At 39.5% G+C, this 19,145-nt stretch overlaps 1 protein-coding gene across 5 annotated transcripts in view; it reads right to left on the bottom strand.

Moving 5' to 3' along the window:
• LMBRD1 (LMBR1 domain containing 1) overlaps nt 1-17,404 on the bottom strand; it is a 66,971-nt gene extending 49,567 nt beyond the window's left edge. Inside the window, exons 1-5 of one of the 5 annotated variants that reach the window (XM_086876202.1) lie at nt 17,173-17,404; nt 16,508-16,684; nt 8,336-8,396; nt 1,890-1,987; nt 866-933 (exon numbers count right to left, since the gene is read on the bottom strand). In XM_086876202.1, coding sequence (XP_086732328.1) covers nt 866-933; nt 1,890-1,987; nt 8,336-8,396; nt 16,508-16,684; nt 17,173-17,232 — 464 coding nt within the window. In that variant the 5' untranslated portion in view covers nt 17,233-17,404. Of the gene's footprint in view, nt 1-865; nt 934-1,889; nt 1,988-8,335; nt 8,397-16,507; nt 16,707-16,789 lie in introns of all 5 variants that reach the window. The other 4 variants (XM_086876204.1, XM_086876203.1, XM_086876205.1 and 1 more) reach the window with 4 other exon arrangements.
• Nucleotides 17,405-19,145: the final 1,741 nt, after the last annotated feature.

A 19,145-nucleotide genomic window follows, 5' to 3' on the forward strand; every position in this document is an offset into this window, starting at 1 on the left:
TAAAAAGATGAAAGACTTGGTAGAAATGTACCTTTAACTTTTAGCAAAACTAAAGCATAATTCCAGTAAGATGGTATACAACTGTAAGCATTAATGTCACTCTAGTTTCTGCTTCATGCTCCAGAACTTTGATGGATCATTTCAGCATGCACTTTACAATTTTTACCAAGTTTATTGCTGCAGTCAAAATGCTAAAAAGCTTATGACACAACAGACATTAGAAAGATTCAGTATTGGTGTGCATGTCATGCTTAATGGTGATGTGAAATCAATTTTCTTCTACCATTTGGAGTTTCAGAACAACAGCACTTGCTGAAAACAGGTTACTCACTTCAGTAACATTTTAAACAAATGCAAGCAAAAGCTTTCTCATGCAAGGCACAATTAAGTAAAGTATAAGCCCACACTACACTTACATTCTTCAGACATTTCCATTTAGCAAAGTAGAAGCACATAACATCGAATCATTTTCCTAAAAAGCTGTTTTGCAATGTCCATTTCAGAAAAACCACTTGAGAAAGGCAAAAAACTATTTGATGAACATGGATAAGGACAAATTTTTTGCTCCCTGTTGTACACTGAAGAATTAATGTAGTTGTGTCAAAGCCATCATGTCCTTGACATCGATTCAAACTGCACGTTCAGTCAGCTTGGAAGCACAAGTACCTCCACAATTAAGAAAACAATTTTATCTTCCCATTAAACTCTTCTTTTTCAGGTACATAACTCTCGGGATACTTAAGCCCTATTAGTGATTAAGCTAATGCTGATTATACAGATGGAGAGCATCATAATTTACCTCTTAGAAGCACAGAAAGAACTCTGATAAATCTTGCATAGAACAGTGCTCAATACAAATACTTACCCAATTAACAGAAGAACTGCACAAATCGTGATGAATCCCAGAGTGTATTTGAGTGCAGTTTTGACCTGCTGAATATTAAAGGGAATGTTAATACATTGACATAAAATGAATATAAAGGGATTTGTGCAAACTATGAAAAAGTATACTTAGCAGAACGGGTATTCTACAAAAAAACACCACAAAAAGCATCAGTAGTTTTATAAATAAGTCATAAGCACATGTTCTTGAAGAGCCTCATAGCTTGAGAACGGTGAACAATGACATGGAATTCTGCTTCCACTATAAGCTATGTATTTGAGCAGCTGTGGCTGGATATATTCAGCACAAATACACTCAAAGAAAATACCACTGATACTTTATATTATGGCTATTATTAAAAGTCTCATGTTAAGGTTACAACTAAACAGAAGGGAAAACAATAATGATTAATTGGTTAGAAGTTTCTTAAGAAAAGTATTTTCATTTGAAATGTAGCACCTTACTGGCATGAAGTTACTGTATTCCCTGGGAGGTCTCAAGTCAGTGCATTACACAAGTAAGCATGTTAGCCTCAGGCAAATTATTACTGCCTACTTCAAGAAATAATGCAAACACTACAGTAAAAGGACTAAATTTGAGTACCTACTTCAGAATCAGAACCATTTTCCTATTCTCTACTTTAAGAAATGTGACTATATATGGTTTTTATTCTATGGAAAGTCTCACATGAGACATTTTAACTTCCTGTGAATGAAATCTTGCTCAAAAGAATTTTTAGAAAGTTTAAAGAATTCATGAAAATAAAGACATTAATTACTTATCTCACTAAAGTTCCATGTCATGCGAGACCACAGCGCTTAGACTGACAATGTCAGACTATGTCTTACTACAAGCTGCTCCAGGATTTTTATGGAACTATAGTAATAGACTTAAAATAAATATTACAATATTAATACCATTTCTTAGTTAAAAAATAATTTTTTCATAGTTGGGCTATAGTCATTTGCCTTTTCATTGCTCGGTGCATTTGCTAGAGTAAACTTACTGAGCATATGTTGCCATCATCTTCTTCCTTCTCCTCATAATAGAAATAGACAAAGGGAATCCACAGAAAGACACAGAACAGAATAATCGAGTACAAAGCTAGAAGGAAGAATTAAATGAAGAGACAGTTACATCGGCACTTCATTTACTACACAGTAATTCAAAGCAAAGAGTAAAACATTAATTTCCTCCCATTCTAGCTCTTAATTTCAAGCATTGGAAAGTTAGTAAAATTCACTAGCCAGCATACAAACTATTACTGTTTTGTGAACTCCAAAGTGAACTCTTTCAGACTAACAATTTCAGCTCTATCTTCAACTCAGCAATAATGAAAGACTAAAAGTAATTAACTGTATGCAAGCAATATACAATATTAGCACACTAGCTTAAAGTATAGTGAATAAAAGCAAGCTAAACGACCCAATAATAGGTTGTTCAAAAAAATGTATATCAAATGAAATTGACTTAAAGCTATTTTGATCACTGGACTCAGTATCAGATTCTACTATTAGCATGAGTACATCACAGATGAAAGACATGGTTCTTACTGATTTCCATTCAAAAAGAAACCCTCCTAGACATTCTAGAACGGTAGTGTTATAGATACATATTATATTGTTGGCTTTTTGCAACTATTAAAATGATTGTTATATGTATAAAGTCAGAAAACTTGGTTATATTTATATAGTTCTTTCTATTTCTGTTATTGATGAAACTCAGAAATAATGGTACAATATACATATATGTTGAGCTATGGCATAGTATTAAAACAAAAACTACTTTTGTTTGTATAACCCAAAGACTGAAAAAGATAGAGACCCCCCTCCATTCTTAGATTATCTTATCCAGATGAAGACAGCAGTGACCAGAGCTCTGGGGGAGGAATTTATTGCATTTCTGTTATCAAGGAATGTGAAACTCGGTGGAGCCAAAAAGATTGATTTATTGGGAAGGGGGTGAGTCAAAAACTAAACAACGAAACATCCAAAATTTAAGAAGAATGTTTGAGTCATGTATGAGAATTTATGAATATGTAGTAAGGTTCTGTTTTTAAGGGACAATCCTTTGTTAGTAAAGTGTGCTCTCTTAGCTGAATGCAGAGACACCCGACCATATCTGTATACTTTATTTTTATCTCCTAATTGTCTCTTTATTAAACTTTTAAATTCTATATAAAAATATGTGAACCTCATTTTTCACAGTACTACTTCAATATTGAGAATGCTTTCAGAAATCAAGCCTATCTAAACTATAATCTGTTTTTTTAGATTACTCCTAAATCCACACAACAATGGGCCAGTAAATTAGGCAAGTTACACGCATCATTAGTCTGAGATTAGAATAATCAGCCCATAGAGGTCACCACAAGCACAAAAAATCCTCACTCCCAAATTATATTACACTGAATTCAGCATACCTTACTCATGAGGTATGCCCTTAGCTCATTACACAATGAGACTGTGATCCATGTTTCTTCCAAGGGGATGAAGCAAGAAACACATTGATTAAAAAGACTATGAACTGTATGAGTAACTTTCTTTACAAAGAATCATTAAGGTTGGAAAAAACCTGCAAGATCCAATTTTTAAACATGTTATCTGCTGCAACTAAACTGCTAGAGAATGACATATTAAACAGATCTTCAAGTATTACATGCAGTATTGCAAACATGTGGTAGGATAAACTCCAATCTACACTTAAAACTGAAAAAGCTCTGTAATTTGCTCTGTTGAAAAACTTTGTTGCCACAGTAATTTTACAGGACTAGCACAGAAAAAAGGCAGCTTTGGATTTGCTTTTCCCAAGAAAATAATTCCAAGACAGATCTTTTTGTTTATGTATCAGGTGGTTTTAAATTGCCTGTGAGGATTTTTTTTTAGTAAAAATTGAAAATTGAATTTATAACTCACATATTGAAGCAAAAGATTGTGCTTTCTATTTTACTACAGAAGCCAGATGAAGAATGGCTGAGTTGGTCTGTTCAGCCTGGAGAAGAGGAGACAGAGAGGAAAACCTCACTGCAGTTACAGCTTCCTCATGAGGGAAAGAGGAGGGGCAGGCACTGAGCTCTTCTCTCTGGTGACCAGTGAGAGGACCCAAGGGAATGGCCTGAAACTGGATTAGGGGAGGTTTAGGATGGGTATTAGAAAGAGGTTCTTCCCCCAGAGGGTGGCTGAGCACAGGAACAAACTCCTTCAGGAAGTGGTGGCAGCACCAAGCCTGACAGAGTTCAAAAAGTGTTCTCAGGACTATTCTCTCAGGTGTGTGATTCTTTATATTTATATGGCATGATTATTTGGGTGTTCTATGCCGGGATAGAAGCTGGACTCAAGGATCTTAATAGGTCCTTTCCAACACATATTCTATGGTTCTAAGTAACTATGTGACTGTAACTTCAACAGATTTGCCCAAGCACCTATCAAAGAGACAGGAAGCCTATCAGCTGGTTTTTGAATTTTAATCTTCAGAACTCATGAAAAAGGGAATGCAGCACCTTTCATCAGCCCATACAACTTAGTTACCTGGGGGCAAGCCTCTAACTGCCTGCTGTCCTACCCAATAAAAGGGCTGCTTGCTCCCTGAAAAGCTTACCGCAGAAGCAAAGGTCTTACAGCAGCAAGCAGCTAGTCAACAGAGTGACAAAGATATTCCCTTCCCCCTAACTCCCCTGTGACCTTGTGGCATAAAACATTGTCTCAGCTTTCAGGGACTGCTCTTCGTTCTAGTTCAGAGGTTCAGCTTTTGTTACAAACATTTTTCTGGGTTGTATCAGAAGCTTGAAGCACTATTACTGGAAGTGTGCTTCACTACAGGGCCAGTACAACAGTGTTTCCTGCCACAGTTTAAGGGATCTTCAGTGAGAACTCCTTCAAAAGGTGTTTGACTGTTGTTCCTTAGAACAAATTGTTCTAAGCTATAGGTTGTTCCTTAGAGACAGCTATTATCTCAAGTTAGCCCTTCTGCTGATTTGCACCATATCAATACAAAGACACCTTAAGAATGAGAAAGTTACACCTCATAGTAGTCCTCAAGTAACAAGAGTAATGGTCCCTTAATTATGTTTTGACTTGTTGGGTTTTCTTTTCTTCTAGAACTGGAAAAGTTTTAAGCTGACTATCCAAAAATCAATATTCTCTCAAATCCTTTTAAGACACTATAGGAGGTCTAAGAGGTTTAAGCACTGTAGGAGGCTCATGAACATTGTATCATCAGAAGTCTCTTACTTCACACAAAACTTGTTTTTCTAGATGGTATCATATACTAGGGCATTACATAACATCAAAATTACTGAGTTGCTTAAAACAACTATTTGTTATATACTCCAAGTTTTTCTGCTGAGAAGTCACAAGCTACTTCTAGAAACTTATGATCAGTCTTTTCTTACAATCCATGAAAAATGTTTTAAAGTTTTAAAGTTTTCTTCAAGATTGGAAGATGTCTATTGTAGTCCCAAGTGGAAGTTACAGAATACAAAACAGTAGTGAAATTCAAGTCAGACACTTGTTTGAAGCAATTCACCACAGTAAGTTTCAATGCAGACAGACTTTTAATTTATGTTCTAGCACCTTGCTCCCAGAAAAATTACACTAATTAGGAGAGTGTTTCTGTAGATGTAACTCCACAGTACTTGTCAAGCACAGCTATGGATTTCTCATAGTACTTAGAATGGCTTCCCCTAGAACAAGACTATGGAAGCATGGAGTCATATCTACCTTGCACTTAATTCCTAGAAGCCCAAACTCTTTGTGTCAATGACTCATCAAACACTTGCAGTAAGCAGACAAAACTCCATGTAAAAATCATCCAAGTAATACCACTTACCCTTTTCAATAAATTTTTACTCAAAAGCTTTAACCTAGGATCACCATACTACTGCTGACATAAAAAGGAAAAGGAAAATCTAAAGCTTAGCATAGACTTTAGAACACATGTGAAGAGATCAAATAAAGTTTAGCAGACAGCCCTTGCCACACTGTAGCTGGGAGTCATCTAACACATGCAAGTCAAAATCTTGGTCTATCTCACAAGAAGATTAGAATCTACCAATTATATCCTTCCACCATTTACAAAATTTCATCAAAGGACACTGAACATCAAGGTAACTCCAACAGGTAGTATTTACTTACTAGAGGAAGAACTACAGAACAGATCTCCAGGTTACTATCAACTGTTTCAACCACATTCTTTGTGATACAAAGCAAACTGTATTGGACAGTTTTCAATTATAACACTTTCTGAAAAAGAGTTTTCCTTCCAAACAAACTGACATGCTTTTTTAGAGCATTTACCAACCATTGATCATTGTTCAATCACTATAGTACTGTGAGGCATGTTCTATTACAGCTGGGTTTAGAAATAGTAACACACTAAGCCACTATGGCTTCAAAGCAATTACTAGACTGATTTCCTAAGAAAAGCTTTTAGGCTGCTGAAATCCCACTTCAAGATACAGTTTTTTCAAGCTTCACTCTAAGAGGGACCTCATTTACCATTCTACCAATACAAACCCATTCCACTTTTATATCAGTCTAGCCAAGAAACCAGGTGGGTATGAGAAACAGCACTTTTCATGGGAGCTAACAACTATGCAAAAAAACACAAAAAAAAACCAAAACCAAAAACTTTTCTATATTTAGTTTTACCAGTAAAAAGCAATGCAAGGAGCAAAGTAATGATTAATATTCTAAAATATCAGTTAAATCACAGTCTCCACATTCTTGTTACAATTAGAAGTGACTTGGATTGAAGGACAATGAACTAAGTGCACCAATTATTAATACATTTTAAATACAGCTACAGGAGTCAAGTAGGATCTATACAGTTATCTGTCCATTTTCAGTAGTCACAAGAAAATACTGGTATTCACATTCTTAAGTACAGAAGGGTACTTCATTTCTGCTCATCTTGTCTGTTAAAAAGAAGCCACAATAAAATACTTTCCTAGGAAGCACAAAAAAAATAAAAAAAGGGGAATAGTATTACAATGGAAGAGTTGCTTAACTTTCTCCTTCTCAGCTGTTATGTCACTAAGCTGGGCAACAGCAGCAGGGGACTAGATGATGTATGAGAAGCATTGTGTTTTTGTGTATGATTTTTGGAGACTTCTGACAAATAAGTTACTATTATTGTTCACTTTAACATAGCTCTAGTTATAAAACTAATTATGAAAAATTGTATCTACTCAGACTAAGATGACGAGAAAAATATTTTAAAACCATGTTTAAATCTCTACCACCATCTGGAGGATATGCTATGAAATAAGAGGTTTGTCCTACAGCATTTCAAGCAGACCTGTCCAGAAAGGCCAAAAACAAAAGCAGTTTTCTATTAGTTCAAGATTTACCAAAACATTCAGCTAGCCCAAAACACCTTACAGAAATTCATCAATCTATCAGTCTCACAAAACTATAGCAAACAGTCCACAGAAGAGCTCGAAGATTATTCTACCTTATGAGTTGTGAGGTATTTGGTCTGTTAAACAAGGCTTTGGCAAACTACAAAGAATAGAAAGCAAATACAAATCAATTCCACTATTACAAAGTAAGAATCCCTGTGCTAAAAGTTCCTTTTTGAAAACAGTCTTCTTACTACTTTTGACTTTATTCATCTTTATGCTGAGTGAAGCCTGTTCTTGTTTGTCACTACCACCAGCAGGCAATAATTATCCTATAATTTAATGAAATAAGTCCACTATTTGAAATAATTTCCTGATCTAAAAAATATATTCAGAAGAACCACAATATTCTAAGAGAAAAAACTTCAAGTCTTTGGAAATGCGACCATAAGTAGGCAAACACCTGAGTTTCCACCATTAATTGAAACAAGCATTTCACGTAAACTGTGCTGAGCACACTTCTATACCCATTACATATATCCATTAGTAATAGAGCTTCTCATAAGTTCCATAAGGACCAATAAAAAACTAATATGAGACTATGCAGAGGTTTGGTGACTGGTTACTTTATTTCAGTCACTTCTTAAAATTTCAGTCTTATTTAGGATTACCACTTTTGAGTCAACTCCTCTATGCTTCTCCGCAGTAACTGTTACTTGGAACACAAGAGTTGCTGAATCTGAACACTCTGAAAGAGTTGCACTCATGGCTGCATGAACTTTATACATGGTAGACAAGTTTCACACTGCTGCATATGTTAAGTGCCATAAAAGTTACAGAAGAACCACATGTTTCCCTTAAGGGACCACTAAATACACACATAGGAAACACGTGAACCACAGATTATATAACAGAAACCATTAGCCTTTGATGAACTGGCTTCAGCATATTTACATTTTTAGGGGGCTTTTGAAGATAAATATTCTCTGAAGGGCACTGAGTATAATACTCATATTTAACCAAAAAGGGATAGCCCAGTATGACCTCTAAAAAACTTCATGACTTCACTTAAAGGTCCTATTGGGGGAAAAAAAAAAAGCTGAAATACTTACTGTAATATCCATAAAGTACAGTGTCTTCAATTTGCCTTGAAACATTAGCATCAGCCCAGATCTAGCAATAAAGAATAGAAGCATTTATTATCAAATGTAATAAAAAAAGACTACATGAGAATCAAGCATTAAAAGACGAATAGAGGGAAAGAGATAAAAATGCTACTTCTAAAGAATTCCATACTAGAGTGAAACAACAGTGAAAATCACTGGGCAAACAGGAATAAGCATAGGACAGCTTCACAAAAGGAAGGTTTTAGACCCAGAGGAACATTAAGTAGTTTTGGCAGCTCCCCATATGCTCTGCTAATTCCCACAGTATCTCTATAAGAGTCTCTGAAGATAATCACAGAATGGTCTGGGTTGAAAGAGACCTTCGAAGATCTCCTAGTCCATCCCTCCTGCCACAGGCAGGAACATCTTTCACGAGGTCAGGCTGCTCAAAGCCCCATTCAAGCTGACCTTGTAATGCTTCCAGTGATGAGCACCCACAACTCCTCTGGGAACCCTGTTCCAGAGAACCATCAACCTCACCATAAATTCTCTTTTAGCTAAATCTACATTCTCAGTTTAAAGCTGTGTTTTCCTCTATGTCTACAGGCCCTGGTCGGAACTGTTTCTACATCTTCCTTATAAGTTCTCTCTACACTGAAAGGCTGCAACATCTCCCCAGAACCTTCTCTTCCTCCACACTGAACAACCCCAACTCTTTATGACTGTCTTCACAAGCAAGGTGTTCCAGATCCCTAACTCTTTTTGTTGCCTTATTTTAACAGCTCTCTTGTGCCATGGGCCACACAGTTGGACAAAGTACACAATGTACACAATATTTCCACCAAAGACCAACTTTGTTTAAAACTTGCATACACAGAGGCAACAATACTTAGACATAAGAATAAGAAATAACTTTTTATTATGATCAGTTATATATAATTCATTAACTTTTATTTTTATTAGTTATTACATCAGTTTAAGCTATCATCTCCCTGTTCACAAGACGTCACTTTTTTGTTTGACCAAGACTTGCATTAATGAATATTCAACTTAGCAATAACTAATTTTAAAGTCAACTTCCAAGAGCACTTATATCCCTTACTTGAACAAGAGCAAAAGCAAGAGCACTACTCAGTCCTGGGGAGTAGCCCAGAGAATGGAAGCAATGGAAGTGAAAACACAACTCTTAACTATGCTGGAAACTGCAGTCAGCCAGATGGCTGAAATCAAGTTCTTGTGCCCACTCCCTCTCCTCCAAGAAAGGAATTATTGGTATAAGAAAGTTAAATATTTTATGACAGAATGGCTGGCAGACAAACTCAGGGATTGAATACAATTGTCCAACATTGCCAGTACAGCTAAAACATATTTCAGAATTGTTTTAGTTTTGTGGGATCCAATCTATATGTGGTCAAGATCAGGAAAGTAGTTATCCAGAAGAATTCTTTAGAAGTTAGAGAACACACCAACATAACTGAATTGGTGAAAAAAAAAAAATATCCAGTACTGTCAAAGCTCTCTCATTTCTGTATGCAGGCTTTCTTTAAACTGGTAAGATCTCTTTTAGTTGTAAAGATGCACACACTAACAGGGAGATATGAAAATGCAAATGAGCACACTACTTAAACACTGCTCCCATAGGACTTAAAGACACACTGGCATCTGATTTATCAGTTCTCTCAGCATTGCATAATGTCTTCTCAAATATGGGCTTGATGACATACCATGAACACTTTTTCTGTCTCAGAAAATCAGCACCACCTTCCTTTTTCTTCCCATATTAAGACTTCCAGTAGGTCAGTTTACATTAAGTTTTTAAATTCCACTGTATGAACTAAATTAGATTATCATCCACCTGGAATCTGAGTAGAAAAATACACATCCATTTTGACATCTAATCAGTAAAAAGAAAGGATGAAAAATATTTTAGCAAAATGGGCAAAAGCAGCACCTGAAGTACCAGTCAGGTACACAATAAGCTCAGTCTTTGAAGACTGACAGACTCACACCCAACAGCATTTTAAATAAGAAATTTCTAGGCATTTGTATTAAAATATACCACAAAAGAATTTGCTAAGAACACAATACAGAACATTTAAATTGCCTCATATTAAATGTTAAGAAAATGCTTGCTTTAATCAAGCCTAAGGGAAAACCAAGATTGAACTGGATTGTTCACATTGCTTGATTCCAAGTAACTATTGGAAAATAAAATTATGAGCAATGGAGACATTTAAAATGCAGAAAAAAGAACAAGCAAGAAAAGCAACAGCGAGACCCAAAATTTAAGAGGCACAGCCACTGTACACAAGAGGTAGCCAGTAATGGAAATATAACATGGTTTAGCTGCCAAAGAACTACCTCTCCTTCAGCTACAGAAAAGCACTTTTAACACAATAGAGAAGCAGAACTTTAAACGTTCTAATTGCTTTTCTTTTTGTTTTTCAAACTAGGTTGCATACAGGACCAGAGTACACTAGGAAACATACACTACACCATATTAAAATAGTGAGCTGCTATATTACACTAAACAAACTTAAGTTGCAAATGTGTGCATTTCACCATTACTTACATCTGCCTCAGCATACAAACTTTGCATTACTCTGCACAAGAATATGTAATGCAAGGCAATTTTAACGGTATATCATAATTATTATGTCAGCTTTCAGTCAGCTGCCGAAGCCTCACATTTAAACAAACTAAAAAGCAAAATGCTCAATTCTAACTGGCAAATTATCCATATGCACACACCATCAACACAAAGACAGTAACCAGTTCTTCTGAGCTGTTTCAAAGGCTAGTGACAACAGCACTGTCTTGTCAAAAGCAAGCACTGTCTTGTCAAAAGCAAGCACTGCTACCTAATGAGTATCAGAGCTCTGACAGTCTCAGCATCTCTGGTGACATACTAAGCTGCTAGGTGTAGGAATTCACTCAACTAGTACATCCATTTCCTCATTTGGACAGCCTCTAGATCTAGTCTTTTTCTTTTCTATCCATTACAACCCAAGCCTACAGTATATACAGCAAATGGCTTAGGAGCACAATAGATTAGGGAGGTCAAAATTCATACTGCCTTCAACAAACAGTTTAAGGTGTCAAAACGGGACCACAAATTCTCTTAGGACCTGCAGAACTCAGGAAATCCGCACTGCTGTGCTGTACTTCATTTTGTTCCATGCAGTTTAGCGAGCTTATATCACCTTTAAAATACCTGTACCAATGCATTGCACTGAGAGACAAGGGAAGCTACAAACTGCAAACAACTGTGCAATGAGCATGATGACCCATATTAAATTATTATGTATGGATGCTAACTATGAAGCAGGCAGCACAGTGCCTGTGAAATAGCAGGCCACATAACTTTCTCAGTCTCGCCTGAGAAAGTGGCCTGGGAAATCATAAGGAGGAATTAAAACAATCCTCAGAGATAGAAAACAGCCTTGCAGGTGCTGTTTGTCTGTTCCTTGTTTTCTTGCAAGAGAAGGTCGAGGGGTGGTGAACCCCACTGACCAATGATGGTGATGTGTTAGTTCACTAACCAATAAGAGTTTTACTTTTCTGTACTTTCACGTATCGGTCTATAAAAAAGATCTGAGGTAATAAACCGGGAGAAATTCTCCTGTCGACTCCCAAGAGAATCTGTGTCATTCTTCTCGTCGTTCCCAATAGAGCGACAATTATGCTTAAGTATTTTGTAACATAAGTCATGTTAAAGACAAATGTAAAAAGTACATGTGCTAGTAACATGTTGCTATGTAAGTAAACATAAAAAAGCAGCTTAAGACACTTTAAATTTACCTAAATGCTGAATCCAAAGCAAAGTTTCCTTAGAAGATTAATTTTATAATTACATTCATGTAAAATTAGTTATGAAGAACACTTGCTACTGCATTAATCATTAAGCAGTCTTTCTTCTCCCAGCAACTCTGTCCAGTTAGTGACTCATGTTAACAGATTTCCACAGAACAGTACTATTCAAACTGTACAGATAACTTCCCCAAATAAAATCACTGCAAGTTAATCTGACTTTCCGCCCATCTTGGTAAGGGAACAGCCATGCATCTCATTATTTTGTCCCCACTAAATTTTACATTTCTACTGTCACAGCTGGACCCTACAAGACTTTCATGAGTGCATTCCCTGCAAATGCCCCTTAACAGAGCTTAAAGTTATGCAGCATTACAAGTTTCAGTGATAGTGATGTTTCGTCAAATGTAGATGAAGCACTCATTCTCTGATCAGCCTCTCCCAAAGCTTAGGCAACAAAAGGAAGATGCAGGATGAAAGACTGGAAAGCGAGTTTAGCATGGTTAGATATGGAGAAATTTCATATATAGATCTCAGATCTTCCAGTCTGTTACCTTCAAAATGGGACAATGCCAGGATTTTGACTGCCAGATGCAAAGTAGCATCCAGAATCATGCACATCTCAGCCCCACCTGCCTAGCATCAATGTTTTGGCCAAGTACTATTCTTTATAAGTAGTAATTCTTGGGAAGGAGGCATGGTCTTAGTCAATAATAACATCTCAGTTAACACCTATCTAAAAATAAAAACCCTGGACATTTCTACGGGTTTTGTATTCTGAGCATCTACATAATGAGTTACTCTCCTCTCACCCTGGTAAAATGCAAAAAAATCTTAAATGGTCTGCAAAACTGTTTCAAGCAGTCTTCCTGCTGGAAGACAAAATCAGCTATACTCTAAATATTTATGAGACTTGTAGGTCAGACCAAGAGGTCTTGGGTTCCTGCAGCAATATTATGTTTTTAAGCTATGGTGAGGTTTTTTTCCCTATGTTCTTGTAAGTCCAACAAGTTTTCAGATCAAACAGATCAGATGCAGCTGGATGTATCTGAAGTCCTTTGAAACAAACTAAAACACTGACTGTGCTCACAGCCAAAACCTTTGAGCTGAAGTGGTGCTGTTGAACATTATCAGGACTTCACTTACAAGTGATACTGAAGTCTTTATTAGTATTAAACCAAAAGCCTCTTCTACTTGACAGTACTATGAATCAAAATAATCCCACCCTCCAGAAAAGGTGTGACAGTGAATTCTACAGTGTAACTACTGTGAAAAACTTGCCAATACCCAACCTGCCCAATTTACTCAGTATAAAAACTTTAAGATAATACTTGATAAGTCTCAAAATATGGTGAGATACACCATTATGTGCTAAATGCTACAAGCCACTTTTTTACCATAAACAATAATTTGTAGTAATTGAGATATGTATAAACAGTATCTTTACAGTCCTGTTGAAATGAACAAAACCTCAAGTTACCAAAGGCTGAAGAAGGCATAGCACACAGCCCTTGTCAAGGAAGGCACTTCAGAACACATGATGGAGGAAAAGTGCTATACGACACTTTAAAGTGAATTCCTCCAGAAAGCAGCATAATATTCACAGCCTTCAGAAAAAAATACTCTGCTTGGGTATAACAGTTCAGCCAATCCTTGTAGCCACGACATACCACCTCTTCCCTTGTCACAGAACATACACACAATTCACAATGAGAACTTTAAACCATCAAAGCCTTCAATTTAACCTCTGCTGTTAGTATAACGTGATTATCCCTAAGTTTTCAACAAGCTTATTCCCCTTGTAAACCCTCAGCTGTATCTACAAGTTGACAGTAGGGTCAGATACATTAAAAACGAACTGAAAGTCCACATATAGTACCTCTTTCAAGTTGAGCACCCTTGTTTCTCATCACTCAACAATGACACCAGGAATTACAGCTGGGAGGTAGAGGAAAAGTGTACATACAGAAGAAAAATTTCTTACTTAGCATATGGGTAATTGCCATTACTCTTTTGGCATCAGCTTTGAAATCTTCCAGTTGGAAGGTTTCTTGATGAACTACTAATTTATCTACAGAGAATACTATCCACATCTGCTACCTGGATCTCCCTCAAAAAGTCACTGAGGAGATTAAAGACTTAACTCACTCTGTCTGTCCAAAGCAATGGAGGTTTCTTGCCAGAGCCATAGTCCTTCGGACCCCGGCATCAATTACAGGGTCTTGGAAGTGTAGGTTTTGAAAGCACAGTCCAGAGAAAGGCCAGTAATCTTCAGGAAATAGTCTAAACATAATTCAGTCTATCCTACTTGCAAAGCAATTGCAGGAAAGATGTACATGTTACCGAGGTCAGTTTAAAAGCTTGAACAATTCATGAAGACCACACAACTATAGAAAATGCTGAGCTTGAAAGGACCATCAGGATCACTACTCCCAACCATGTGCCTCATTTTAAGATGTCATCAGCCTCCTACCTCAACATTACCCCTAAACTGAAAATACCAAATCAGTAAAACTGGTTTGTAGGTTCTAACTGATTTCAGATTCACTCAACTTAGGTCACATCAGTATTTCTATACTGTAATTCCAACACCTGTGTTTGGATCAAATGCATTAATGTTAATAGATCTCCTGTTATTTATTTCTGCAAAGCTAGAAACTCAATTCAGCTGAGACTTAAAAGACAGAAGAATGCTTCTTCAAGGCAGTATGGAGCAATTGTATTTCAAGAAGCCATGAGAAGTATCTACAAACATTAGGAACTAAACAGGACAAAGACGCCTCAGAAATAGAGGCAAAAAGGTGCTTTAAAAACAAGTCTTTAGAACAAGCATGAAAGCTTGCTCTTGGTACAATTTTTAAATAGAGTCTATCCACCTCACCATATCACAGCATGTGCCCATTAACAAGGAATTCCAGCCCATGAAAAACAGTATTATAAGTAGTTATCCTCCTAGTAATTGTATTTCCTTAATTAAAAATCTGTAGTGACTACATGAGACCACCTTTGATGACCTGCTCTCACAGGTTTGTTTCTAATTAGGCAAGGTATACATAAGAAAAATGTGTCCTTTGCAACAGTGAATTCTGCTTAGTCCCCAGCAGATGTGCAGCTTTCAGCTGGACCTAGTTGCATCATGGTTTTTTCTCTAGTCAGGCTCAGTGTATTTAGAATATTATTTTCACCTAATTGCTAGAGCCCTGACATATGAAAGACCTCTTCCATCTTCTGTTTTCACTTTAATTCTAAACAAGCAAGGTCTGAAAATACAAACTTATCAAAATAATATTGAGTAACAGCTTAATTTATTCTGTATTAATCCTGAGCAATAAAGATAAAAGACCCCCACCATAACTATTCTAAAGGCTTATTCTCAAGTGCCAAAAATCACCGTATTAGCTGCAAGTTAGTTTTGAAGCATTACACAGACCTGGCAAGACCTGTATCTTCCTCTGGAAGTAGAGCTGGAAAGGAATACAGTCTGGTGTGCAGGCATTTACTTTTCTCCCACTCTATCATTTTTTTCAGGATTATAACTTTAACTATAGATCCAGTTAGGCTCTAAACTCAAGTAAGTTGCTATTCAAGTTAGCTACATGCTCCAGTTTGACCTCTTATTACTCTCAATGTCCTCACAAAGACACAAGGTCAATACCTTCAAGAACTCTTCTTGAAAATTAAAGTAATATTTGAAGCATTTGGAAGCTCTCTTACAGAAATGCTTAGAGCATATGACAAGCAAGCAGTCATCTCATGAGGAAGTCATTTTTTACAGCAACCCCCTACAGTTTATAAATGCAGTAGTTCAGTTAAGGCTTTATCAGCCAAGAAGAGATACTACTGCATTCTCCTCCACCAAGGGTTTCTGCAGCTTTCAAAATGCTTATTAATTCAGGCTTTACATTATAGGTAGATTAGCACAGTAAATCCTTAATTGTTTCAAACTTTTTTTTTACTGACAAAAAAAGACAATTAAAATAATCCTAAATTACAAAGGGGCAATACATTCTATTTTTGAACAAAATTGTAAAATTTTATTCTACAATGTCCCATCACAATACTCTAAAAAGCAATGTTTAAGCAATTTATTTATATCTTCAGGACACTATATTTACTCTTATGCATGACAGAAGGAACAAGCAGTTGAAAATGGGTAGAATATCTGAGAAAGAATAAAAGTCAAAACTGAAATCCAGTTCAAATACCAGACATGAGTGTTTTATGCACAGTAAAAGTACACAGCTTTGAGAAAAGTCAAGGCACTAAAACAGGTATTAACGTTTCAAACACTTTGACAACCTGAGAGCATTCTTTCACAACACAAGTGCTTGCTTTGAAGAGACAATTAATATTTTTGAAAGTCCATACCTTAAATGTACCATTTTGGTTTTTCATGTATGAGACCAAAAATATGTCCACTGGCAGGAGCGCTGATGTGATAAGAGCAACAGCCAAGGCAAAAATTGCTGTTATGGTAGAAATCACTTCACTTTCCCGCCGACTCTGATACTTGCGAACATAAACCCAGCAGAAAATTAGAATGGCCTGAAACACACAGGGAAAAACACTTGTGAGTTGTATAATAACAATGTCAGCAAGCAGGCATCGATGTTAGACCCTATATGGATGACTGGCATAGCATCAACACACCTTTTACCTGAACACTCAGCACCAGCATTATATTGACCACACCAAAGTCACTTTTCCTCAAGAGCAGCTTGAGCAACAACACCAGCGCTCACAGACAGAACACGCGAAAACACAAAGAGCGCGGCTCGCCGGGCAGGAGGGCAGGGGAGCCCCCGCTCGCAGCTCGGGGCTCTGCTCTGCCCTGCGGCACCAGCGCCGAGGCACCCGCGGGAGCCGCAGGGAAGCGCTCGCGGCCGGAGCAGGCGCAGGGGCACGGGCGAGGAGACCGGGAGGGATGGCTAGTACTGGAACAGCGAGCGGCCGACGAAGGAGTAACGGCCGGCCCAGGGAAGGGAAAGGGATGCATGAGAGAGCCGCCGCAGGGCGAGAGAGCCGCCTCTCACCAGCAGCGCCAGGCCGAAGAGGCACCATCCCGTCAGCAGGTCAGACGCTGCCGCCGCCATCTTCACTTCCGTCAGCGGGAGCGCGGCCGCCCCGCCGAGGCGGCGCTTAAGGCGCGGCGGGCGCGCGTCACCGCGGCAACCCCCCACGCCCGTGACGTCACGGGGCCGCCCCGCCACTGCCGCCTGCGCTGCGGGCGGGAGAGCTGCCGCCGCCTCGGGAGCCGCCTCGGGAGCCCCCCGGGGCCGTCGGGGGGCAGGAAAGGGGAGTCGAGGCGATGGAGAGCTGTTCTCACCTCTTGCTCCCGAGAAGGGTTCGCCTGTCCTTTCCTCCCGGGGCCGAGGGTCTGCGACAGGGCAGCGCTCGGTCCGCGGGGACTTGCCTGAGGGACAGCGGGAGGGCAGGAAGGGGGTTTGAGGAAAGGCAGAAGGTGCGTTAAGAGTTATCAAGCATTTTCAATCCTTTAGTCGTTCCTTCGTGCTCTAAAAGTACCTTAAACCATCTCCCTGCGAGGCCTGCAGCGCCCGGAGGCGCCGGGCGGGTGTGCGGGCGGTGCGGGCGGCTCGGGGCCGCTCCCGCAGGGCTGGGCGGGGAGCGTGTGCGGGAGCCCCGCACCGCGGTGCCTCTGCCCCGGGCTCCATTTAACCGCGACAGTGACAAACTTCGGGCAGGGTCGCGGTCTGATGGGAAGCCTCGCTTCGGGACGCCGTGCCCGCTGTGAGGGCAGCCGCAGGCCGGGAGGGGTGGCGGGTTAGGAGGTGCCTTGCGCAGCTCGTGTTCCTGAGAGTGTGGATTTGGTGGCACGGGGAGTGGGAGACCCTTATCTGCAAGGTGCTGCCACGTGTCTTACTTAGTCTTAGTCTCTACTGTGCTCTAAGCGCTGCATGCATACAGTCATGGAATCATCAAGGTTGGAAGAAACCTTTTAAAATCGTCTAGTCCAATCATCCGCCCGGCACTTGCCACTGTGACCCCGAAACCGCTAGATCATCACCCGGCACCAGATCCGGACAGCTCTTCTGCACCTCCAGGCATGGCAACTCCACCACTTCCACGGGCAACCTACTCCAGTGCCTGAGCACACTAACAGTGAAATTTTTCTCAATATCCAATCTGAATCTCCTCTGTCTCAGTTTAAGGCCGTAAGGTTGGGTGCAAAGGCCTGCAGGAGTGCCCGGGGATAGCCTGGGCCCTGTCCGGAGCCTGGGCCCTGTCCGGAGCCTGGGCCCTGTCCGGAGCCTGGGCCCTGTCCGGAGTCTGGGCCCTGTCCGGAGCCTGGGCCCTGTCCGGAGCCTGGGCTGCTGTGCCGGGTGTCTGCTGCGTGCACAGCCAGCTCAGGGGTGGAAATGTTCATGTGCCTTGCTGGTTCCTCAGCCTTGGTACAAGGGGCTCAGAGACCTAAGCAGGCAAGGATGGCCACATTCATGTCCTGAAACTATTGACAGGTTTTCTGTGTTTCTGTTTGCTATGAGAACAAAAGTACTTGTGCCAAGTATGAGGTTGAAATTCAGACTCTTTTGTTTGTAGCCTTGTGAAAAGAGACTCGTATGGGCTGGAGGAGCTCAGCCTGGGAGGGATGAATTTCCAGGTGCTGAGGCCAGTAGGGGTGATGGAAGCTCCTGGTATCAACAGTGTTTGTGTACCATGTGTGTGGCCAGGACACACATGGAAGGACTTATTGTGGGCTCTCAGCCTGGGAGATGTTGATGAAGGGGCTGTGAGAGCCTCATCCCAGACTGGTCTTTGCCTCTGCTAAGACTTAATTTGTATGAGGGAGCATTTATATGGGACGATAGTGGATGGTGTTGCTATATGGTGAGCCATATCCAGGGCATCTGAAGTGTATGCTCAGGTGGACAAGTTCTCTCAGGAAAGTGTACTTGATGGTGTGCAGGGTGGAATAGCTTTGTGACAAAGTGGCTGATAAGTTTTCTGGGCTTCAATTTGCTGTGACAGTGTTGTGACAGCACTCACA

Source organism: Cyanistes caeruleus, chromosome 2 (genome assembly GCF_971803275.1).
Source record: "Cyanistes caeruleus chromosome 2, bCyaCae1.hap1.1, whole genome shotgun sequence".
Lineage (NCBI taxonomy): Eukaryota > Metazoa > Chordata > Aves > Passeriformes > Paridae > Cyanistes > Cyanistes caeruleus.